This window comes from Podarcis gaigeae (assembly GCF_964106915.1).
Source record: "Podarcis gaigeae genome assembly, chromosome: 8".
In the NCBI taxonomy this organism is placed as follows: domain Eukaryota; kingdom Metazoa; phylum Chordata; class Lepidosauria; order Squamata; family Lacertidae; genus Podarcis; species Podarcis gaigeae.
Genome location: NC_139684.1, coordinates 53,381,784 through 53,406,783, shown reverse-complemented (window position 1 = coordinate 53,406,783; position 25,000 = coordinate 53,381,784). Strand labels below are relative to the sequence as shown.

The following is a 25,000-nucleotide window of genomic DNA, read 5'->3' as shown; positions in this document are numbered from 1 at the left end:
GCACGATTTAATTAATTGATTTATTGCATTCAACTCCCACCTTCCTTTCTCCCCCATCTTCATTTAAGCATCTCACAATGCTGTGAGGTGGGTTAGGCTGAGATGGGAGGGAGGGACTGGCCCAAGGTCACCTAGGGAGCTTCATGGCTGAGTAGGAACCGGGTCTCCTAGGTTCCTAACTGTTGCACCACGTTGGTTCTCTCGCAACCCCCCCCCCCCCCGCGTTTTTATCCCCACAACCACCCTGCTTGGTAAGTCAGGCTGAGAGATGGTGAGACAGATGAGCTCCACTGCAGCGTGGAGATTCGAACCCTAATCTCTCCATCCTTAAGCCGATATTCTAACCACAAGACCACGCTGCCTCTCGCTCGGTGCTGCGTATGGGCTATACGTCCTCCCAGCCGCTAGGAGTCGTCGCGTCGCCGCTGCAGGCGCCGCTCTGGGGATTCCCGCTCCATGACGGCGAGAGCGCGGCTGCGCCCGACGAGAGGACATGAGGGGAAGGGCCACGCATGCGCGAAGGCGCTGACTCCGCTTCACTCGGTGCCTTCTTTTTCCCGCCCGCGTCCCTCCGTCGGCCTCTGAGGCAGCGGCGATGGCGGTGGCGGCGGCCGCCCTGCCCGGAGAGCTGGCCCAGGCCGTGGCCGGGGCGCGGCTGCTGGTGGTGGGCGCCGGAGGCATCGGCTGCGAGCTCCTCAAGGACCTGGTGCTCACAGGGTTCGCCAACATCGACGTGGTGAGGAGGCGGCGGCGGCGGGGAAGGCCCTCCGGGGAAGGGAACCAAAAGCAAAGCGGAGCCCGCCCTGGCCGTTATCTCCCGCGCCGGCTCTTATTGGGTCGCCTCAGCGTCCCCCTCCCCCACACGAGAGGGGGAGGGGCTTCGGGATGTGACGCCATCGCGCTTGTTTGGATTGGGGTTTCGTTGTTGTTTTCATTTCCAAGGCGAGACCCCCCGCGAAGTGGCGCCGCTTCAGCCTCTTGGGTAGCGGAGGGCAGGGCAGATTCCTTCGTTCGTTGCATTTATAGCCCACGTTTTTCTCCAGGCAGCTCAATGTGGCTTCCATGGTTCTCCCCCTCCTCATTTAACCCCCACAGCAACCCTGCGAGGTAGGCTGAGCTTAGAGTGGTACTGGCTGGCCCAAGGTCACCAAGGGAGCTTCATGATGGCCAATCAGGCCCTGGTCCGACACTAACCCAGTGTTTCTCAAATTTGGGTCTCCAGCTATTGTTGGGACTACAACTCCCATCATCTCTAGCTAGCAGAACCACTGGTCAGGGATTTTGGGAGTTGTGGCTCAACAAAATCCGAGGACCCAAGTTTAAGAAACACTGCTCTGACCACTGCATGTTGCTACAGATCAGGGATTCTAATAGCTTCCTCTGTGATGATTGAGGCTTTGTTGATGTGCTGTAGTTCCAGATCCACCAATGGTTGTGACTTGGAATAAGCTAGCTTCCTAGGAGCAGTCTATTGCTGAGTGATCAGTTGCTACAGACACAGTGCAGAGTGTATGTGGTTGTTTATGTTCTGCTTGTGGGTTTTTGAGGGGCACCTGATGGGCTATTTTTGTAGACATAATGTTTGCCAGAATGAGTCTTTGATCAAGCAGTCTTTATAGATGTTCAGGCTTGGCAGATGCTGTTCTTGTGCTGACACAGAGTACCAGATTGTTAGATAAAATAATGCCGTCTTTGTGAGCTCCAGAACCATCATCATTAATAATAATGATAGTAATTATTAATATTTATTAAATTTGTATACCACCCTTCAACCATAGATCACAGGGCAGTTTACACAATCTGGCTGGCTGCTTCTAGGAACAGGATGCTAGACTTAGATGGGCTGTTGGTTTGATCCACTAATAGCAAACCCAATTTATCTGTTACATTTTTATCTCCTCCTTCCTTCAGTGTGGCATGTATGGCTCTGTGTTCCTATCTTATTCTCCCACCAGCCCTGTGAGGTAGGCTAAGCTGAGAGATGGCAACTGGCCCACACTCAGCCATTCATGGCTAAGTGGAGATTTGAATCACTTAGATTTGAACTTAGTCCTTATCCAACACTCACCATTATACTGAATTGGTAGTTATAAAGGTTTGTAAAGATTCATGGTGATAAACACGGTGGGGAAGTCTTTTTGCAGCTATTGACTGATAGTGAAGAATGAATTCAATGGAGTCAATGTACCTTCTAGCAAATGTTCAAACAATGGGGGGTAACCTTCAGTTATTATTGTCATCTTCCCAGAGGCCTTTGTCTGGGTGCTACTAAAAAGTTGATGGATTTAAGAGTCTGTCCAGCAAGGCATTTGTTGTGTGTATTTTAAGTCCAGCCTATCAGCTGCTGGGGCGTGAGCGCTTAATGTCCCTGCCCCCAGCACATAGCTCATCCCATCATAAAATATGAAAATGCATTAGGATCTGTGCCTTGAATTCATGTCGGTGGTGCTAGCAAGCAGTCATTTTGTCATTTTTAGTGTGCAGTCTACTGATAACAGCTTTAATACTAGGGATGTTTGAGAGGAGGTAAAACCATTCAAATTCAACAAGTTCCATTTTAATACTGCTGGATCACACATTAGTCATGCCCCTTGGAAAAGCAAAGAGAGGGAGAGAGGAGTGGGAGGAGACTAGCCACTGGTAGGGTGAGAGGAAAGGAATTGGGAGAGAAGCAACTGGAGAAGGTGGTGCCTGTGGCATTCATTCAGAAAATCCAAATGTACACATACACACTTAAGATCCAAAAAGGTTGGTGATCTCTGCTTTTGCAATTTCACATATATAATTTTTCAACAATATGGTTGAATTTTCCAGTCACATTTTCAATAGAGTTATCACTCTTCTGTAGTCAGAATAGACCAGAGTATGTGGATCAGCATTGCCCACTAGATCAGATTGTCATGTCAGAACTTGACTAATTTCATTTTATGATGCAAATAGAACCAGTTAGGTTGCTAGTTGATTATTCCATGGTAAAGTCTAGGAAATCAAATGCACTATTAAGCCACACTGCATTTTTTCAGAACTGAGGACAAGAAGTATGGCAGAAATGTTGCTTCTGGTTTCAAATTCATTGCTGCCATGTTTCTTTTAACTTTTTTACATCCTCTTGACTACCATAAAACAGACAGTGGAACTCTATTTTAGAATACAGTACACCACTTTGGAATTCAAGAATGGGGTAGTATGGCTAGGCTAGTTCTGTTTTCTGTGATGTGCTGTAAGCTCAGTATTTGCCAATGAATTATATGCTGGAAAAACCTGTAGATGTACTGCCCATCCTCCATTTGTAGTTTGAAGTGTTATAGTCCTAGGAAAAAAAAACTTGATAAAATTCTATTTCTACTGGTTTTAATTAGCCTATAGCTGTAGATCAAATAGGGGCAGCACATTTTTTAAAGACACTGATTTCTGATAAAGGCAAGGTACAGTTTTGTTAATCGGAACAAATATGAAGTGTTTGTAATTAATCTATTTCTAGATTGATCTGGATACTATTGATGTCAGCAATCTCAACAGGCAATTCTTGTTTCAGAAGAAGCATGTTGGAAGATCAAAAGCTCAGGTAAGAGGAATTTCAAAGTGTAGCTTTCACAATTTAATTCAGTATTGTTTTTGATACAACTTTAGAAGAATACCTATTAGGCATCTGCTAGAATTAAATTTCATGTGATAACTTCAAGAAGTTGACCTTGACTATAATGTTTACTTTATGATAAGTTCCTTTATATATTTAATATGTTTGTATCATAATAGGCCATGAAACAGAATTATCTTCAAAGCTCAGAAGATAATTGGGTGCTTGAACATTTTTGTAAAAAATCAATAAGGCTATTTCTAACTCATAGGAGGAGGTTTAAGATGACTAGATTAGTAAAAATTATCTGTATGTGTTCTTGTTGTCTTGCAGGTTGCCAAGGAAAGTGTGTTAAGGTTTCATCCTGGAGCTAACATTATAGCTTATCATGACAGCGTAATGAAGTATGTCTGATTATTCTTACATTTGGAATTTGTATCTGCTTTGTGGGGAAAAAAAGCCCACAAAAAGTGACATATACCCCAAACAATTACTAGCTATGGGTGTCCACACTGTTAGTCATTAGTGGAAATGTCACAGGCAATTTTGTTCTGGGTGGGGAATAGATAAGAAAAAAGCAAACTATTTCCATTTGGGTCCTAGGCAGATCTTGCATACATCAAACGTTTACAGAAATGACACAATACCCTGTCAATGAGCCATCAATGCAGTAATAAAACAATTACTTTTATTTTGCCCCAAACTATTTTTTTCTCCATGGACACAGAAAATGGCTGTTTTAAAAGTTTTACTTGTTTTATTTGTGCTGTGTGATGGATGGTGTAACTAGTGCAAGCAGAAAATATTGTGATGTGCTGTTTGGCAGATGTTGTATTCATGTGGTCATATACACCTGTCACATCAATATCAACAGGCATTTATTTACTGACCCCCTAAACTGGATCTTGTCTTCTTTTTCTGCAGCCCTGACTATAATGTGGAATTTTTTCGTCAGTTTACCCTAGTTATGAATGCCTTGGATAATAGAGGTATGGTTTATCTTTGCTATAATGTGAGACAACTGAGACCTGGAGTTTTGAAATGTCTCTGTTCTGACATGAATGTGCTTGAAAACTGAGAGACTGTGCAAGGCTGGATTCCTAATAGTCTGTTGGGACTATTGGGACAAGTGGTATCTTTACAAACTGTACTTTTTAATGCAATCTGAGAAGTCCTATCAAAAATGCTACATATGTTCTCCCCGCTGTACAGTGAGGTTGCAGTATTGAACATATCTTATTTGGGTTACCTGAGGAGGAGGAGGGGATAAGAAAGTTTGCATTTGAAAATCAGTGACTCTTCTTCTGTTTACAGCTGCCCGTAACCATGTGAACAGGATGTGTCTGGCAGCTGATGTCCCCCTCATAGAGAGTGGAACTGCAGGCTACCTTGGACAAGTAACAGTTATCAAAAAGGTGTGGCAATGCTACTGTGTTTTCATATGCTGTAGTATTATGATCCCTTAAGTGTGGTTTTCAACTAACAATGGAAACATGATTGAAAAATTATTTTCTACCTTTCCCCCTCTGTAGGGAGTGACGGAATGTTATGAATGTCAGCCCAAACCAACCCAAAAGACCTTTCCAGGTTGTACTATTCGCAACACTCCTTCTGAACCAATCCACTGCATTGTGTGGGCAAAGTATTTGTTCAAGTAAGCTAATTTTTTTAACCATAAAGTTCTTCAGTGATCTGATTTGTGAGCACCAGGGGAAACTGGCTAGATCCAGCTTTTCTGTACCTGATACACTGTCGTGGTTGTTTTGCAAAGTGTAGAAGAGTCATGAATTTGATGGCCTTGTGTGTCTGGCAGATTAGTTAGGTGCTACGATGCAGCTACGGGAAATCTAGAACATCAGGCTGGTCTGGTCTGTTGTGTGTAGGTTGCCTTGAGTGCTTGTTCCTATAAAAAGATATCTAATATGTTTTGATAATCCATAGAGATCACTCCTTCCTATACAAGTGCCAACAGGATTGTAGCAAAAATGGATTCCTTAAGAAACAAGAGGGGAGTTGTCAGCATGTTTAGAGGGAACCTCAGCATTATGCAGAAGTACAATATAACTTTGAAAAAGAAAACTGAAATGTAAAAACTTGGGAAAAGCAGCCCAGCGAGTACTGAGCATGCTCAGTAGCTTTAGAATAGTAGCAGTTGAAAAAGAAATATGAAATGCAGGAGGGAGTGGCATGCTCTCCTTTGAAGAGAGTTTGAGTACAGAGTTTTATTGCAGTTCCTATTTGTCAGGGCTAGTTACCTTCTCAATTTTGTGTGAATGGTTTGGATGTGAAACATCTCTGAGCTCTGTTGCAGTATAAATTGACTTTTCCCTTAATGTTGGTTTTTTAAAATTACACCCCACTTTCCTTGTGTCTTAAAGCAGTTTGCAAAGAAAAAAAATAAAGCATGCTATTTGGAGGAGCAACTTAATGGCTAAAACCAAACCTTTATGTTAACAGCTGGACATAGCACTACCATAAATAACTTGCTTTCAAGATTATTCAAGCAAAGACATTTCAGTCTCTAACCACCATTTGTGTTTTAAAATGTAGTCAGCTGTTTGGAGAAGAAGATGCTGATCAAGAAGTGTCTCCTGACAGAGCTGATCCTGAAGCTGCTTGTAAGTGTAAAAAAAAAGGAAAAAAAAGACAATTTTGTGCTTCTCTTGGGGAGTCCTTCTATCAGCTGTGCAACTTCTGGTTGGGTATCAGCTGCCACAGAATAATATTTTCCTTGGTCCTCAGCTGCAGAGTTGCAAAGTTCTGTGTATATGCTGCATATAGGAGAACCACCAGTAGTTGGTTAATATTTACTCTTAAATAACCAACATTAGTATTGCTTTGAATCCTGGTTCATTAATTGAGCCATAGCATTCTGAATATTTCAGGTAACATTCTGGTTCTTTAGTAGACTAGTTTGTTGAAAAAGTAGAAGAAACCTCCTGACTAGGTTTCCCTCTTTTGGTAAAATTGTATCTGTGCCACGCGAGTGATCTTGATAGCAAATGGAAAATGTCATCTTATTGACAGGGGAGCCAGCAGAAGCTGAGGCCAGAGCAAGAGCATCTAATGAAGATGGTGATATTAAACGTGTTTCAACCAAGGAATGGGCTAAATCAACAGGATATGATTCGGTTAAACTCTTCACTAAGGTATTTGTCTTAAGTCAGTGGCATTTGCAGACATTTCTTTTTATGCCACTGTTAAGCGGGGGCAGACATGTTGTAAGATCTGCTTTACAATTGCATCTGCTTTTCATCAACTGTTCACATTAGGCAAGCATTGACTGTGTGGATATTTCAGTGCCTGGCTATTTGTTTACTCAGGATTTCAACTTAGTTGCTGGTTTTCATAGAATTGTAGAGTTGGAAGGGACCCAAAGGGTCATCTAGTCCAACCCCATGCAATGAAGGATCATAGTTTATACAACATTATCCGGTTGTATGCTTTTAATGGTGTACACGGCTTGGATATTTTTATTTGAAGTGGTATATAAACTTGACTAAAAAATAAAATAAATACAGCAAGGTGCATTTGGATTTTTCAGCCCGAATCCTCTTCCTGTGCAAATGGCAGAACGCTAAAACTCAGGACACTGTAGGGTCAGTCATGACCAGCAACACACCTATCCTCCTCTTGTCCCTGTGGTCTTTCATTTGGGTTAGAGATAATGGCTAAATTAGTGATGGGCTGTATGAGGAATGGGAAGGTTGTCAGAAAATAAAAAGGACACAAGTAATTGTTCAAGGGTCTATATAATAGCAAACTTTGTGCCCTCCAGATGTTTTAGACTGGCCATTGGTCAGCAGTGATAAGAGTTCTGGTCTGCAACATTTGAAGGGTGCCAGGTTAGCTGCTCCTGTTCTGCATCATCATGAGATATCAGCTAATAAAAGGAGTTGAGTTAACAAAAGCTTGCTGCAGTCTGGAAGGAGAGGGACACTGGCATGCAATTCCTTCTCTAGTTCTGATATACAAGGCTGGATTAATTAAATCTTTAGAATTTATAAACAGAGCAGAGTATGTCTGCAACTTTGTTCTGAAAAGTGTGAATGTTACTTTGCTAAGTTTACTTCTGGTCAAACATGTGCAAGATTTCACTCTGCAGCTTCAAATATATTTCCAAGAGTTTGGTTGCCAGAATTAAGCATGTTTCAATAAACCCAGATATCGCACTGGCCATGTTTTCCCAACCTGCACTTTCTTCACGATCTAATTGTGTTGCACTTCAGTAAGCAGAGCCCCTAGAATGAATCCTGTAGTGAGAACATGCTGACCACAAGACTATTGATATTTGTATAAAACAAATATCCTCTCATACAAATACGGGCTCTTGGTGCCTAGATGAATATGCACTGGTGTTCAATATTAAATGTTAGTAGATCTGAAATGTACTCTTGAAAGCACATCAGTTGATAGTAGGCTTCTCTTCTAAATCTTATTTTCTAGCTTTTCAAAGATGACATCAGATATCTGCTAACAATGGATAAGCTCTGGAGGAAAAGGAAACCTCCAGTTCCTCTAGACTGGAATGAAATACAAAATCAGGGTAAGCATATTATTATTTGCCTTTCTTTGATACTTAACAGTTGGGCTGTCTACTTTTAAGGTAAAGTATGAATTTTATTACTGAACTGCTGCAGAGCTGTTGCAGGTGCTTAGTTTTTGTGTTGGATGTGGTTCCTGAATCCGCCCTATTTAAAGAATAGTTTGGGGTGTGATAGCAGCTGGGATAAGATATTGATCAATGAAGACATCTGAGTTTATAGTGTGCATCAAGGCTGGCCAATGAGGTGCTCTCCAGATTCTGCTAGTCTCATAGCATGGCTAGTGGTCAGGGATGATGGGAGTTATAGTTCAGCAACATCTGGAGGGGACCATATGGTTACCTCTGACCCTGAGGTACTGCAGCTGCACTTCCAAATTTCCTCAGACAATATGCTTTTCACATATTCACTACAAATCCTTGTGATGAAAAATCCAGTAAATCAGCCATTTGTGCTACTGAATTAGCTTCAGACTTATGTTGGTAGCAGTGGAAGCATTTGCTGACTCCTTAAAGACATGTGTGTATAGATGGGAAAACAAAACAAGTTGAATTTAAAGACGGTTTTAACAAACAAGTTTCTCGCGTCCTTTCCTTTAAAGAAAACAGCACATCTGATCAACAGAATGAGCCTTCCTTGGGCTTGAAAGACCAACAGGTTCTGGATGTCAAGAGCTACGCACGTCTGTTTTCTAAGAGCGTAGAGACTCTGAGAGCTCAACTAGCGGAAAAAGGTGACGGAGCTGAACTTATATGGGACAAGGTTAGTTCAGCAAACGTTTGGGGATGTGTTGCATGCAGAGGAGTAAAAATGTTTGGATTCTAGCACAGCACTAATAGTAGATATGCCTAGCACACTAGGGGTAAGTGTTCTCAGAATATCTTCTCTATAGAAAATTGGCTGTCTTTGAGCCTTGTAAATGGCATCAGACTGTTGAACAGATTTGTAACCTCTGCTGGGCTTTGCAAATTATCAATTTTAGATGCAGCCTCTGTTAGCTATAGATGCAGAGGGAACAATCCACTGGGCAGGTCTCGAGCAGAAGCCCTATAGAAACAAAGTGCAGTTCTCCATTCTTGTTTTCCTTTCCAAACTATTAGAAGCAGAACAGAATAAAAAGCTACACTAAAAGTGATAAAGCTGCCTAAGGGAAAATGTCAGCAGATAAAATTTGTTTGTTTATATACCACTAATTCGTTTTAAAAAATCAAAACAGTTCACAACAACTACATAAAACCAAATAATAATATTATATACAGAAGTTAAAATCAGAAATCGGATAACTAAAATTAGTCTATTTATTTAGAAAACTTGGGCAAATAAAAAGCTCTTAACATAGTACCTAAACCTTAATAGAGAAGATGCCAAGTGGACCTCTCTAAGGATGACAAGACCCTCTCCCCTGTTAACACTTGCCTTGTTTCCAAAAATCCTTCTGAAAAATGATCTTTGTGCTGAGATTCATTTGGGAGCAGGCAGTTTAGATGGGATACTGTGAAGGGCTTTAAAGGAGAAGACTTTCACTTTGAATTGGACCTAGAAACTATGTACCTTATGGATGAATGTACCTCTCTCCAAAACTTTATTTTAACAATGAGTGGTGTAGGGCACAATAAAAAATGGGGAGTATAAGTGATACTTCATAGATGAAGAGAGATTCTGTTTAAATATGTTTTTATATATACAATAATGGACTATCTTTAGAAACTTATCTGTTCCCATGGTTTTTATTGGAAAAGCAGTATAATCAAACTATAACTCAAAGGCTCATTGCTGTGATTGAACTACTTGATTTTTACATTCTTGGGGGATTAGTATCTCACCACTTCAAGGGATGGAAATGCTGGACTCATGGCTCAGCTGTCAGTGTGGCCACAAAATAAAAGTTAGTCATATTAAGTTGCATTACAGAACTGTTACTTGGTACTTATAGCAATTTTAACAATTCGAAGGGTATGTTATATGAGTAATGTGTTAAAAGAGTTTGAGGTCAAGCTTATTTTATACAGTTATTTTTTTCAAGTTCCAGAAATGCTTCTGTTCACTCTAAAATGATCAGTATTTTCTATTTTACTTCAAAATGACTAATTAACAGGATGATCCTTCTGCAATGGACTTTGTTACTTCTGCTGCGAACCTCAGAATGCATATCTTTAGTATGAACATGAAGAGCAGATTTGATATCAAATGTAAGTGGAAAGCTTATATTTATTTTCTTGAAGGATTTGCTCTGTCCTTGTTTTAATATGCTGCAGAAACTCCTTATTTCTGCTTCTTCCACAGCAATGGCAGGAAACATCATTCCTGCAATAGCTACCACTAATGCCATAATAGCTGGTCTGATTGTGCTGGAGGGTTTAAAGATTCTCTCAGGAAAAATAGAGCAGTGCAGAGCAGTAAGTGTGGTGTTGATTTCCTCTCTCTTCTCTTTTGCTTGTTCATGCTGGATAACTGATTCCCTTTTTTCTTATCTTCTGAAGATCTTCCTTAATAAACAACCAAACCCAAGGAAGAAGCTACTTGTCCCCTGCGCTTTGGACCCTCCTAATCCCAATTGCTATGTGTGTGCAAGTAAGCCAGAGGTGACAGTGAAACTTGATGTCAACAAAGTCACAGTTTTGATGCTACAAGATAAGGTGAATGAGCCTCTCCCTTCATCCACCTCTTAGGTTTTTCAGTTTAAGCACCGTTCCTAAATCGCTAATCTGCAGACTCTGTTCTGCACCTTAGGCCTTAAAACACAGGTAGGGAACCCCGGGCCTAAGGGCCACGTGCGGCCCTCCAAACCTCTCTGCCTGGCCCTTGGAACTCTCCTCAAGCGTTGCCTCTCACTCATCCTGTTTCACACCCACCCTCAGGGTTTCTTTGTAGCTGGAATTTTCCCCTGCTCTTCGATTTTGCTTTTTGTTTGACTAAATGGAGGATAGAGAGGTACCGTAAGTGTGGGTATGTCCTGTATAAAGGTCACATTTACATTCCTTGCTCCACCCACTTTTTTTCTCTGGCCCCACTCACCACTGGCAGATGTCCAGAAAGGGTATGTGACCCTAAGGCTGAAGAAAGCAGGAGGCTCCCACACCCTAGTCAACACACAGAGAGATGGGGCTTGAGATTTAACAGATTTCATCTGGCCAGAAATGGTTAGTCAGACCAGAAAGACACGGACTGAAAATAGGTTGGGTTGCATACCAACACTACAGATGCAAGGCGAATTTTGTGGCTGGTGCACATCCCTAGTAGAAAGTGTTGTTTAGATCATGTATAAGAAGTGGTAGGGTGTAAGTCTTGGAAAAGGATTATTGTTTCAGTGTCTTGCTTCTAGATCCCCCCCTTGCATTCTTTCAGATAGTGAAAGAAAAATTCAATATGGTAGCACCTGATGTCCAGATAGAAGATGGAAAGGGGACTATTCTGATATCCTCCGAAGAAGGAGAAACTGAAGGTATGAAATGAAAGTGATACTGGTGTGGTCAAAAGTCAGCCTGACATTTAAGGAAGCTCCATATTTTATGTCCTGTGCACTGCAACAAACACACAATGTGCCAACACTGTGTAGCCTTGTGTCTGCCTCTGGGTACTCTGGGCCAGGTGATCCATAGATGTGGATATTATCCAAGCTGTAGTTGGACCCTCATTACTACAGTTCTCAGATTTGGAGGATTTTGTTTGGGTTATACAATGCAATCCTGGCTGCAGTCATGTATTATTAGGGGTCCGGCAACAGGTACTAGCAATCAAACCAGGAACGGAGATATCAGCAAGCCGCTAGAAATGATCCCATAGCCCAGCCTCCCAAGCTGGGAGGTTTTCTTAAGTGTAGCTGCTGGCTTTGAAGTGTGCAGCCTTCCATATTTCTGGCAAAGAAAAGAGTATACATGATGTATAAAATTTTAGCATAGATCAATAGGTACTAGCAGCCTTACTTTGCTTACTTTTCCTTTGCTTTTGAGTGTTTTGAGTTAAGAAAAGCCTTGGAGGTGACTGATGTTTCTACAGAGTAACTGATGCTGTTTTTCTCCTGTTTTCCCCATGTCCCCCTCAGCAAATAACCACAGGAAGTTGTCAGACTTTGGGATCCGAAATGGTAGTCGGCTGCAAGCAGATGACTTTCTGCAGGACTATACCCTGCTGATCAACGTACTGCACAGGTGAAGGCCATTGATTTCCTAGAGTGCTATCGGAACCAGAAACTGCAACTCTGCCAAAAGAACCTTCAGATTAAATAAGTGATATAAGTCTTGCTAATACAGAGACCAGCTCTGCATTTGTGAAAAACACAAAATTGAGAGCCAGTAGCGTTCTCTAATATGCAAGAATAACTTCCAGGCCCTCCCCATTGGCACAGCATCCATAACTGCCTTTGAGTGTACTGTGGTGCTTAGGCAAGCAAGGGTTGAATAAGCCAGCACCTCAGGTTGAATAAGCCATTTCAGAAACTGCCTCTTATTTGGCCATCGTAGTGTTTTGGCTCATTTGACCATCATCTGAGTGTTTTTTTCTGCATTTTTTTTTTTAATCAGTGAGGAGCTTGGGAAAGATGTGGAGTTTGAAGTTGTTGGTGATGAAGTTGTTGGTCCCAAACCATCAGAACAGCCAGTCACTAAGAATATCACCAATGGAAGTGATGATGGGGCACAGCCCTCAACATCCACAGGTAAAGACTGGCAGTGGGAGGGAACAGTATCAACATACCTACAGCTGCTTGGAGGTACTGGCAGCCCCTTAAAATTCTAGGATGCAAGATAAACCTTTATAAAGCCTTACAAATTTTCCTGGATCTTGAAAATTCACTTAAGCCCCTACAATTTTTGCTTTAGCTTTTGCACATCCAAGCGATATATCTTAACTCACTGAGGGACCATGCATATATGGATTGTGCTGGCCCATTATTTTCTAAGATGGCAACTTGCCATCACTCTCAGTATCATTCATTGTCTTGAATATTTGAAAACAGTCATGTGCCTCATTTTAGGTACAAGTGTGGAACATTTAGCCTATTTATGTTAAGCCGATATTTAAGCGCTAGGCTGCACTGCAATGACTCTTTTCTTTTCCAGCTCAAGAGGAAGATGATGATGTACTGATAGTTGAGACTGAGGAAGGTTCTTCAAGCAATGCTGATGACACAGAAAGCAAGAGCCGGAAAAGGAAGCTGGATGAGAAGGAATACACTGGCACCAAACGGCTGCGCTCAGAACAATTGGCTGAAGAGCAGGATGATGTGATAGCACTAGACTGAGTGCTAGAATGCTCCAACCAGTAGGACGTGCCAATAGGATGATTGCTAGGGTGTGCAAAATGACCACAACTAGGACTCTGGCTTGCAGTATCTTCCCATTTTCGCTTGGTAGGACTTAGAACTTCTCTAGTAAGATTTAGTAGACATCTAGTTTATAAGCATTGTGGGCATGAAAACGAAGCATGTCTAATTATATAATGCCTGAAAGATGGATTGTTATGGGAAAATAAGACAACTCCTGTTTGCTGAAATGGTTTTATTACTTGGTGACTTCTGAGAGGTTTTTAATTCTTACTGTTTGTTAGCCTAGCCTAGTTCTCGCCATTTTTCACACCCTCAAACCAAAACCTTGAAAGCAAAGATGTGTCACGTTTCAAACAGTCAGCCGGCACAATGTACATTATTGTAAAACAATGTTGATTTGTCAGCTAGTACTGCCTGATGTGTCAGTGTCAGAAACGGATCTTGGTGTACTGTTACAGCTTCAGGTTATTTATATGGGATGTTTTGTAAAACTTTAATGCTACTCTACCATTCATCTGATGGACCAAAACAACAGACAAACTATTTGCTACATTTGTTTGAAAGCCCACCTATATGAAAAGTTGAGGATTTGTAAAGTATACAGTCTTCATACTTAAAGCTGTACTAATAATAGTTTTAAGCATCCTACAGGGCTTCTGAAAACATCCTTTGTTGGAATTGAAAAGGGAGGGTTTTTTTTAATAAAACATTTTGTCACTGCGGTTTTTTGATAGTCTTTATTCTTCCACTACCCAGGGGTTGGATTCAACTTCCTAGGTGAAAGTTTCATGGCTGTGTAAAGTTTGCCTGGCTATGTTACAAGTGACCAACTACTACAGAGGTCTGTGGTTCTCCTGGACTGAGTCAGGAACACTTAAGAAGTTGACTGTGGCTGGTCTTTGCTATTCTCTCCACCACCACTGCTGCCTGAACCCTTGCTCAGAAGTAGATTTGTAGCAGAAATAAACCAAGGCAGAAGGGCAGGGTGTTCAGTTTAGTGCTCACTACTACCCTGGCACCCACCCTGCCTACTCTGGACCAGGCTTGTGGTTGTCCTTGCAAAGATGTTAGATGGTGTAAAAATAGTTTTCACCTTAAACCTGAATAATTCTCTTTCAGCATCGACTTTAAACACAAAGTTAACTCAAGTATCCATAATCAAATGGAAGAGTTGGGAAGGATACTATTTTCTGGAAGTACTTCAAAGCAGTCTGATAGCTTACACATTTTTCACAAGTGCTGATGCTTCAAATTCTGTCTTCTGCACCTATTGCATAATATTTGCTTATTGAAACTAAAAAGACCACCACCTGATGTTGGTGTTCTAACTCTTTAGTTTGACTTCTTTTGATTCTGTTAGAATTGGCAGGTCACCTCCAGGGCCCACGTGTGGCCTTGGTGGCTGAGCCATCCAGATTCTACACACTGAAAAGCTGCATTATGTGACCTATATTAATCATGCAAATAGCAATGATTCCTCTTTGCATAACTGTCTTTACTGTTTTGCATAATTGATACGCTATAACTTGGTTGATCTGCAAGACACATTTTGGCTATGGGGAAACTGACAAATAGTGTTGTTTCTACTAAGTTGGTCAGAGTCATCTTGCTCTGTGCCACAGATTTTCCCTTCAGTGCAAGGTGTGCTATTGCACACCCCCCCCTTCCTGACTGCTGGCCTAACAGATGGCTTCTCAGGGATGAGGTTATTGATGCATTTATTAGCAGTGGCCCAATGGGTGGGCCACAGGATGCTTTTATTATTGGTAGTGGTTTTGTTTTGTTAAGGGATAGCAGGTGTTGGACCCTGCACCCTCCCTGCTTTTGGGCTGCTTATGATTAGTCTGAGAGCTAATCTAGTGGAACAGCTGGCCTGCGGGAGCTGTGAGAATGGAAGTTGCCAAGTGTTCACCGCAGCCGTGAGTTCACTGCATTGCCATTGGTAAGTGATCATTCTGCATCTACAACCCCTCCTTTCCAGCATGTAGATAATTTTGGCAAAGTGCACTGAGTGCAACACAGTAGGTGTTGAGAGTCTGATGCAGCACAGAACCCTGCTAACCACTGGCCTGCTGCAATCTCAGCGCAGATTGGCAATGGAAGTCTCAACCCGCTAATGGAAGTTTACCTTCCAATGCAAATACCAAGTGGGGCAAAAAAAGGCTGTAGATTGAGACCTTGCCACCAGGTGTGTGTGCCCCCCCCCCCACTGGTAGCATTGCAAAATGGCCCCTTTTGCTTCTATAAGTGAGTGGCTGCCACTTCCAAGAAGTAAAGCACAACACCTGGACCAGAACTGTGTTGAAGCTGAAAATGCCCACCTCTCCTAACAATAGGCACCCTAGTCTCTGCTCAGAGGGGTCCCACAAAGCGCAAGTGCAATGTGAGCCGGTGTGAGTTAGTGGTCAGGGTGTCAGACAAGGACTTGGAAGACCATGGATCACATCCCCACTCAGCCATCAAAATTCACTGGGTGGCTTGGGGCCAGTTACTGTTTCTCGGCCTAACCTACTTTACAGGGTGGTGAGAATAAAATGGGGAGGGGAGGACTGTGTATGTCAAGCTTTACAAAAAAGGTGGAATACAGATGTAATAAAAATAATAAGTAATGTAGCTCTTCTTATTGCACCAAAACTTTCCCAAGGTAATCCTTGCAGCAGATGGGGTCTTTCATGACCATAGATCACGGGTAGGCAAACTAAGGCCCGGGGGCTGGATCCGGCCCAATCGCCTTCTAAATCCAGCCCAAGGAGAGTCTGGGAATCAGCGTGTTTTTACATGAGTAGAATGTGTCCTTTTATTTAAAATGTATCTCTGGGTTATTTGTGGGGCCTGCCTGGTGTTTTTACATGAGTACAGTGTGTGCTTTTATTTAAAATGCATCTCTGGGTTATTTGTGGGGCATAGGAATTCGTTCTTTTTTTCCAAAATATAGTCCAGCTCCCCACATGGTCTGAGGGACAGTGGACTGGCCCCCTGCTGAAAGTTTGCTGACCCCTGGCATAGATATTCTTATTTTGATGTATAAAAAGCCGACTCCACTCTGTCTTCCTAAAACACAAGGTCAGACAGGTTGCCTAAGTGTCTCCCATGGAGTTCTCTGGACTTTAGTAACTCTTGTCAGCCAATTGGTGCAGGAACAGATTCACACTCAATGATGGACAAGAGGCTAGCTTATTTGGGTGGAGTGATCAATTATCTGCACTTCATCTAAGCAAAAGCAGAGCTTTTGTAGTGAACCAGAAGACGTCAGCTGGACAGCAGCACCTACTATTCTTGTCAGAATCAATTATTTTAAAACTTGATCCGATCGAAGATCTGTCAGATGCTTAAAAACAACTGTCTGGAGTGGTTTTCTTTATTTTGGGATGCTGGAATGTGAAGCTGCTTTTCTGTATTTGTTTTCCTACATAAACGGCACTAAGAGTGCCCTAAATCCCAAGGGATGCTTTTTGTCTCTCTCTTATCTAATCAGAGGTATTTATGAAGCATCAATCATAGCTGTATCTTTTGCCTCTTTGTGTGGTTGGCGCTTAGCTCTATCAGTATTCAAATATTGAAGGAATGGTAAGAATTTAAATTGCATTGATGGCTGGTGGGAAGTGAAAAACGGTATGCCAGTTATCGCTGCGGGGTCAGCAAAACAAAATGGCTTGTATATTTTTCAGACCTATGTCAGTTTTGCATCTGCTCCGTGGAGATTGTCCAAGAGGATAAGGGACTCGAGAAGACTCTCATCAGTTTCCTGGGATCTTGGTTTGAAGCATTGGGGCAGGGAAGGCTTAGGACCCATTCAGTCCCACAAGGGCTACAGTTTCTTTTGAGCAACTTTCCAGCGGATCACATGCAAGTGGTGGGCAAAACAAGAGACAAAATTGTGTGGAGCAAAGAATAGAAATGCTACCTTTGTATAATAGGCCACTTCTCTCTCACACACACACACACACACACACAGAGAGAGAGAGAGAGAGAGAGAGAGAGAGAGAGAGAGAGAGAGAGAATGAATGAACAAACAGTAAACAGTGAATCCAGGCTGTGTTGCCTTAGATTGTGAGTGCCAGATGAAAGCTGAGTGCATAAGTAACTCATTCCCAAGCTGCATTCCACATTCAGGACAGTTTTTGGATTTTTTAAGTACCTCTTCACACAGTACATAGTTGAACTATGGAACTCACTCCCACAGGACCAACTTGGATGGCTTTAAAAGAGGCTTAGACAAAGCGGTTTTTTGGCTTGTGGTGTTAGCCAGTGGGGAGAATGGTGACTGTATTATATCAGGCCAACAAACATTGTAAGCACCAAGTTTGAATGCAGCTCATCTACAGCAGAATGAAACTTCGGTTTTGTTGTATACAGTACTTAGGCAGCACAAAACAAGGGGGACACATGAAGGGTGGGTTGTGTTTGGTGGGTAACCTGGCCTCCACAACTCTCATCCATTTCACTGCTGGGCTTATGTGGAAGGTATTCCTGATTGCCTCTGCTTGTTAGTTTAAATCAGTCCAGCCCAATATCCTTGCCTATCTTTTCTGAGCTTTAGAGTCATCACAGAGAAACCCAAGGCTTTCTGAATGCCTCCTTCTGATGTGGTTTGAGAACTAATAGGTGATGAAGCAACACCTATATAAAATGTCATCTTCAGTCATTGCGTGTAAATAAGTAAATATGGTTGAGTGGGTTGGTGAGTTCAGAATGAGCCAAGTTGCCAGTTGCTAGAGATGTAAAAGAGATGCCATGAGAGTGGAATTGGTGTCACAAAAGTCTCAATGGCTTCCGAAAGCAGAAAGTGTCTGCTGTGCAGTAGTGACCTTTGAGGAGCTGACTCTGCCAGTCTCCTAAACACAGCACCTTCCCTCTCTCTCTTCTGGTGGCACATGCTCCAAGGCAGTTAAGGAGAAGGCAGGCAGAATTGTAGCTGTATAGAAACAAGCAAATTAAATGTCCTTTGGATGATGAACTATACCCTTGCCTTCCAGAAGAGGGCTTTATTGGATCTGCCCAGAATGTGTGAAGTCACATTTCTTTTACTAAATATTGAAGTTCCTCTTGGTCCATGAAAAAAAAATATATGTAGCACTGCTGATATCTAAGTTCCAAAGTTTATTCCAAAGCAATAAATAGATCAATATAATTCTATATTAGCATCAAGTGCCAGGAGCTGAAAAACGGGACTGCTACAGCTGGTGTGGTTTAAAGTAGCCTCAAGGAATAAAAATGCTCTGAGTATATCTTGCAAGAAGGGATGTCTTCACGCCAAGCTCAAAAATTCAACAAGGGAGCCAGCTGTACCTCCAGAGCAGTGCTGGGCAATCTTTAGCTCACGGGCCACAATCCCTTCAAGGCTGTCCCCAGCACTGGCTGGGGGTAGGTGGGTGTTGTGGTCCAACACATCTTGGAGGGCACCAGGTTGCTGAAGGCTGCAGACTAAACCATTCAACACCACCTTCTTTCCACATGGGACTGGCCTTTCTGAACTTTGCTGTTTCTGGAACCTGCTTCTTAAAATGACCCACTTTGTCCAGACTTTTAACATTATAAAAAAATCTGTATTTACTGAAGCAATCAGAATTTTCAGAACTCCATTAGTCGTCTATTGTTTCAGAAAGAGACCAAGGCTTCCACTGCATTAACAACAGCAACCCTTGCCTATGAGTCCTGCAGGAAATAAAATGTGTTCTTATACATGGCAGGATGGGAAAGATCCACTGGGCGCTATAATATTTTGGGCTCTGTAGTCTCACACTTCCTGAGGGTATGAGGGTAAAAGAGCAGGACTCTTCATCCAACATCTTTCTCCACTGGGTCCTTGACATTTGTATCTGACCTCTGGGGGGTTTTAAGCTGTGCTCTTCAAGAGCAAACTCACATTCAATGTTTAATTAAGAATGATAACAGGATAAAATGTTATTGGCCTGGTACAGGGGCTGGTCTGGCTACACCGAGTCCAGACAGCTGAGCAGCCAGCAACCAAATGGCACCATTTGTGCAATATCTTGCTCTGAGCGCAGGTGGGTGGAAGGGGGGGCAGTCACTGCATCAGCAATTCCATAAGCAAAACTCCCTGCAGTTTGGGTTCAGAAGAGGAATCCAGGTGCTTCAGTCTGGACTTGGGACCAGACTTTTCAACAATCTGTGTTTACCTTTTGGCATTTATTGCTTCAAAATAATGTATTATTTCCAAGCGAATCGGAACTTGCAAACAGAGTTTATTATTTGCATTAAGAGGAGGCAAATGAATTACTAATATATAGCACATTTTTTCTGTTATATTCTTATCCTGTCTTTCCAGCAAACGGAACTCAAAGGAACTAACAGCAATAACATACAAATTTAAAAAGTAATATAATTAAATACCTTTCACTGCCTGAAACTAATACCCTGAGACGACTTAAACCATGAAATTATAAAACAATAACATTCTTTTTAAAGCTCTCAAAATAACAAAGCGGCTGCAATCCTTAGGCTGCAATCTTATAGCCAAGTAGGCTGGTAATAAGTCTCAATTAGCTCCACAGGACTTACTTTTGAATAGACATGTATAGGCTTGTACTGTAACAGTACTATCTTAGGTACATACATTCAGAACAAAGCCCCACCGAGCTCAGTTTTTAGGATTCCAACCTAAAAACTATATAATATCTGTATCAATTTCAGCAACATTTGGGGATTTATGCTAGAAGTCTTTTGCAACTCAGTTAGCAAAAAAGGGGTTCGCATGGGGCTAAAACAGAGTGGGAGACTTCCAGATTCCTAAACTGTCTCTGCATATTTGACCTTAGATCTTTGATCTTAAGACTGACATTCTAAAGTTGCGTCCTCTCCAATGTCCCCCCTCTCTCACTTATCTGACCTTGAACCTGAATCTATCCTCCTGACAACAAACAGGCCAGCATGGTTGGCTGCCTTTGTTCAGCTTTGTAAGCTGGCTTGGAACCAGAAACTTTTCTATCTAAGTTATGTACTTCCTATAATAAACAGTTTTGTTATTTTTCTTCAACAAGAGGTTGCAAGTAGTCTCTTTAACCAGATCCCCCAACCGCTACCCTCCACATTCAAGAGGTTTCAGGCAAGTACTTACCGCTTACTGCCAAATAAATATGCATATGATGGGAGAACATTGGACTCAACTGGCAAAAGGATATCTATCTGGGTAGAAGGGGCTGCAAATAGGTTCTCCTTTCAGGTGGGTGCCATTGCCATTCTAAGAGAACAATGGAAGTGTTTGTGGTGAGTTCTGGCACCTCTTTTTCCTAGGCCTAGTGAAAAAACAAAAAAGCTCAGTAGAATGAAACCAGGCTCACATTTGTCTGGGAATGAAGCCTTTTAAATTCGGAGGGATGGGCCCTGCCTTAGTCATGCTTAGAGTAGACCCACTGAGGTATTGTAAGCATGACTAAGACACGGGTCAGCCCAGCAGGAACATGCTGCAACAGGGACCTGGATTGGGTCCAGGGGCTCGTGAACATGGCCGCCTTCTAGAAGAGGCAGCCCTATGTGTTGCAGCCCCTCTGGCTCAGTTCACACAATCCTGGGGCTCCGAGGGGCTGGTGTGGGAGTGTGGCAGGGCTGTGGGTTTCCCTTTGTGAGGATCTGGTTGGCCACTGTGAGACCAAGATGCTGGACCAGGCAGACCCATCCACCTGCTGGGCTCCTCTTACATCTGCAACTCGCAACAGCTGCTTCTTCATGTAGCACATAGTTAAACAATGGAACTTGCTCCCACAGGAGACAATGATGGCCACCAACCTGCGTGGTTTTAAAAGAGGATCAGACAAATAAATGGAGGAGAGAGCTATTGATTACTAGCTGCAATAGCTGTGCTCTGTCAGAGGTAGCAGCGAGCCAGTGTGGTGTAGTGGTTAAGAGCGGTAGACTCGTAATCTGGGGAACTGGGTTCGCTTCCCCACTCCTCCACATGCAGCTGCTGGGTGACCTGGGCTAGTCACACTTCTCTAAAGTCTCTCAGCCTCACTCACCTCACAGAGTGTGTGTTGTGGGGGAGGAAGGGAAAGGAGAACGTTAGCCGCTTTGAGACTCCTTAGGGTAGTGATAAAGCGGGATATCAAATCCAAACTCCTCCTCCTCCTCCTCTTCTGAATGCCAGTTGCTGGAGGCCACGGGAGAGGAGAGGGCTCTTGTGCTTGAACCCTGCTTGCTGGTTTCCTACTGGGGCATCCAGTTGGCCCCTGTGAGAACAGAATATTGGCCTGACCTAGCAGAGCCTTTTTTTTTTTGTTCTTATGAGGTGCTGCTCGCAGGAACTGCTAGCTCCACGCGGAGGGTGGTTCATGTGCCTGCAGGACGTGGCACACTGTCTTGTGGAGGAATGTGTCCTCCCAGACTGAGCACCAGAAACGGAACTTACATTCTGCCTCCCTAACTCAAGGCTTTTTTTTCCAGCCAGAACTCAGTTCCGGCCCCTCTCAGGTGGGCGCCATTGCCATGATAAGACAAGGGAAAGTTCCTGCACCTTTTTCTAGAAAAACAGCACTGTGTACACTCAATGCTTTTCTGTGGACCTAGTTCACGCATTCAGCCGCTACTGATCAAGGACATACAACTCAGCATAGATAAAGAAAAGGATGGATGTGTGCCTGTGTGAACTGGGAAGGTTGCCTTTCTCACAGTCTCCCCATGGGCCCTAACTTGTGTGGGGATAACTTGCTGCCTTCTAGGACTGTGGATGCAATGAGAGAGGGATTCCTGGCAGATGCTCAAAGCAGTAAAAAAGGAAACCATGAGACACACCTTCTGGAGACCTGTATGGGGAAGGGGGCTTTGGTAGGCCAGGCGTGGCCTTGCAGGTCAGCACAAGTGATGGAGGGAATGGCTGGCAGAAGCAGGACAGTGTGCTTGGAAGCCCCGTCACCATTCCCTCTCTGGCTTTTCCATGGGTCCTCTTGGCACAGGGCACACAGTCAGGGGTGGGTGGGATAGGCCTTGTCCCATGCCGTGGGGGGGGGGGGCGGCATTCAATGGGCTCTGGCGAGGCAGCATCCGGGAGCATGGAAGAGTGAGTAGTAGGGCCTTTCCCAAGGTGTGAGCGTGCAGCACAAAGAATCCCCCCTGCTTTTAAGCGTCCTCCCTCCCTGCTAGAGGAGCGCAGTCACATGAAGGGAATGCGGGGGGGGGGGCAGCTCCTCCAGCGGCGGCTCCTCCCGCCCGGCGTCCCCCCCCCTCGGGGGCTGACTTGGTTAAAGTCATTGTTTGGCTTCGGCATTAACTACATTCCAGAGGGACGCAGCGCCCCGTCTCCTTCCTCCTCCTCCTCCTCGCATTCCTGCCCCACACAAAGAAGTCCCTCCCTCCCTCGCCGCACAAAGGAGCAGCCCGGCGCTGCCTCGGGCCCTCCCGCCCCGGATCTTGGAGCCCAGCCGGGCGGGGAAGAGCCGAGCCGAGGAGGAGGAGGAGGAGGCCGGCCAGTCAGCCAGCCGGGCAGCCTCGAAGTGCAAATTCCTCCGCCGAGCGCGCCATTGACTGGCCCCAGCAAACTTCGCGCAGGCGGGCGGGGACGCTTCCCCGACAACGCCGCCTCTCCCTCCCTCCCTCCCGCCCCCCACCCGCCGGCCCGCCGGCCGCTCTGCCTGCCTGGCGAGCTTCGGTTCGTGGTGAGAGCCTCGGGGCGGGATGCCCGGGAGGTGACTCTCTTGTAGCCGGAGGCAGCGCTTGCGAGGCGGCACCGGGCGTCGGGCCGCGGCGGCTTCTGCTAAACTTTGCCGTCCGGAGCGCGCGAGGGCGGCGGCGGCGCCTCTCCTCCTCCTCCCGCCGGCATGGAGAGGTACGAGGACGGCTTGGGGAAAGCCAGCAAGTTGATGGCGGAGCTGGCGCTCTACGACGAGGGGCTCGGCCGCCGCAGGAGAGACCACCAGCCGCCGTCGGAGCTGGACGGGCGGGCCAAGAAGCAGCTGAACGGCGGCGGCGGCTGCACCACGCTGGGCCCGCCGCCGCCGTACCCGTCGGCAGAGGCTCCTCAGTCGTCGTGCCTCCCGCTGCGCTCCCTCAACGGCGGCGCCGAGGACGGCTCGTGTCCGCGCTCCGAAGTAGCGCTGCCTTGCTACAAGCGCTACTCGGCCGAAGGCTACCCGCGCGGCAAAGGAGGCGGCGGCGGGGGAGCCAGCCCGCGGGCCTCGACGTGCTACGGGGGCGGCGGCCCGTTGGCCAGCCCGCGGGGCAGCTTGGTACCCGGGGCCGTCGAGGCGTCTTCGGCGCTGAGCCCGCGCTCCAGCTACGCCAGCACGGCCAGCGACACGAGCAAGCACTCCAGCCCGCGCGCCAGCCTGACCAGTTCTTCCGACGGCGGCGGGGGTGGCAGCGGGAGTAAGCCGAGCAGCAACCGCACCAGCGGCATCAGCATGGGCTACGACCAGCGGCACATCAGCCCGCGCTCCTCCTTGGCCGGCGCCGTCGAGCTGGAGGTGGCAGCCTCGGCGGCTGGGCGCCACGGATCCGGGCCGGCTACAGCGGCGGCCATGGCGTCGGGGGCCATCGCGGCGGCTCTGGCCAGCCCGCGCTCCAGCATCTCTAGCCACAGCTCGCGCAGCTCCCGGGGCTCGATGGGCGCCTACCCGGAGTTCCAGCTGCCGTCGCCGCGGGCCTCGCTCCTGCCCGAGGAGGGCCTTCTGTTGCTGGCTGAGCAGGCGGCGGCGGATGCCTACCCGAGGCTGCACGCCCAGGCGCCGCCGGTTGCCCTCGGGGGCCCCGACGCCGCCGTCTCCTCGCTGTCCTACGGCTCGCCGGCCGCCAAAGGCGCGGCGGCCGTCTCTAAGTTCCGGCTCCCCTACCAGGTGACGCCGTCGAGGGAGAGCGGGCCCAGCCAGGTGGAGCGGAGGCTAGAGGCGCTCACGTTGGAGCTGGAGAAGGAGCTGGAGATGCACATGAAAAAGGAGTACTTCGGTGAGTGCCTTTGCGGGACAGGACTGCGGGGGGGGGGGTTCTTCTTGCGACGGTGGCATTCAAGAGGAAGCAGGCAAGAGGCTCTCCAAAGAGTTACAGCTTTAGGAAGTTATTAGGCCATATTCCTATATGGAGCTGGTGTTGCCTACACAGACTGGCAGCATCTCTTCAGGGGTTCAGGCAGGAAGGCTCTCCCAGCCCTACCTGGGGACTGAACCTGGCGCCTTCTGCTTATTTCTTAATGTTTAATTCCCACAACAGTCCTGTGAGGTATTTTAGACTGAGAGGCAGTGACTGGCCCAAAGTCACCCAGGGAGCTTCATGGCTGAGTGGGGATTTGAACCCTGGTCTCCCAGGGCTAAGTATTCTGACACATTAACCACTACACCACACCAGTAGGCCTAGATGCCTTCTGTCTTTGGTCCATCAAATTCAGTATTGACCCTCCAGGATTTTCCAGGCAAGGAATTTTTACCAACCACAGCTGGAGATCCCAGGACTTGAACCCTGAACCTTCTGCATACAAAGCTGGTGCTCTAAAGTGTGCTCATTTTTTAAATTTGCTTTTGTATGTGGGGGTGTAAATCCAGCATAGGGTCTTGCTAGACTCATTTGCAATTCACTCAAATCCTCTTCAATTAAAATAATAAGTGGGTGCCTCCTGAGGGCGGCTTCTGTCGCGCAATCCCAGCCATGTCTAGTCATGGTAATTCTCATTGAGAG

At 45.3% G+C, this 25,000-nt stretch overlaps 2 protein-coding genes across 3 annotated transcripts in view; both read left to right on the top strand.

Annotated features, from left to right (window-relative positions):
- Positions 1-418: 418 nt before the first annotated feature.
- UBA2 (ubiquitin like modifier activating enzyme 2) lies at positions 419-14,105 on the top strand. Its single transcript, XM_083751446.1, has 17 exons — positions 419-736; positions 3,482-3,565; positions 3,911-3,981; positions 4,502-4,566; positions 4,892-4,992; positions 5,110-5,231; positions 6,128-6,195; positions 6,605-6,726; positions 8,024-8,123; positions 8,723-8,883; positions 10,217-10,310; positions 10,405-10,517; positions 10,602-10,757; positions 11,467-11,563; positions 12,164-12,269; positions 12,642-12,775; positions 13,179-14,105. The coding sequence occupies exons 1-17, from the start codon at positions 596-598 to the stop codon at positions 13,358-13,360; spliced, it is 1,917 nt and encodes a 638-aa protein (XP_083607572.1). The 5' UTR covers positions 419-595; the 3' UTR covers positions 13,361-14,105.
- An 8,506-nt stretch (positions 14,106-22,611) lies between these two features.
- The window catches only part of WTIP (WT1 interacting protein), a 62,471-nt gene continuing 60,082 nt past the window's right edge, over positions 22,612-25,000 (top strand). Inside the window, exon 1 of one of the 2 annotated variants that reach the window (XM_083751447.1) lies at positions 22,612-24,277. In XM_083751447.1, coding sequence (XP_083607573.1) covers positions 23,155-24,277 — 1,123 coding nt within the window. In that variant the 5' untranslated portion in view covers positions 22,612-23,154. The remainder of the gene's footprint in view (positions 24,278-25,000) is intronic. The other variant, XR_014567268.1, reaches the window with a different exon arrangement.

Excerpts from the sequence above, each read along its gene's own strand:
- UBA2 (XM_083751446.1), top strand. The coding sequence starts at position 596 with ATGGCGGTGGCGGCGGCCGCCCTGCCCGGAGAGCTGGCCCAGGCCGTG. Across the intron at positions 3,982-4,501 it reads TATCATGACAGCGTAATGAA|CCCTGACTATAATGTGGAAT; the intron begins GTATGTCTGATT and ends CTTTTTCTGCAG. Across the intron at positions 11,564-12,163 it reads CGAAGAAGGAGAAACTGAAG|CAAATAACCACAGGAAGTTG; the intron begins GTATGAAATGAA and ends TGTCCCCCTCAG.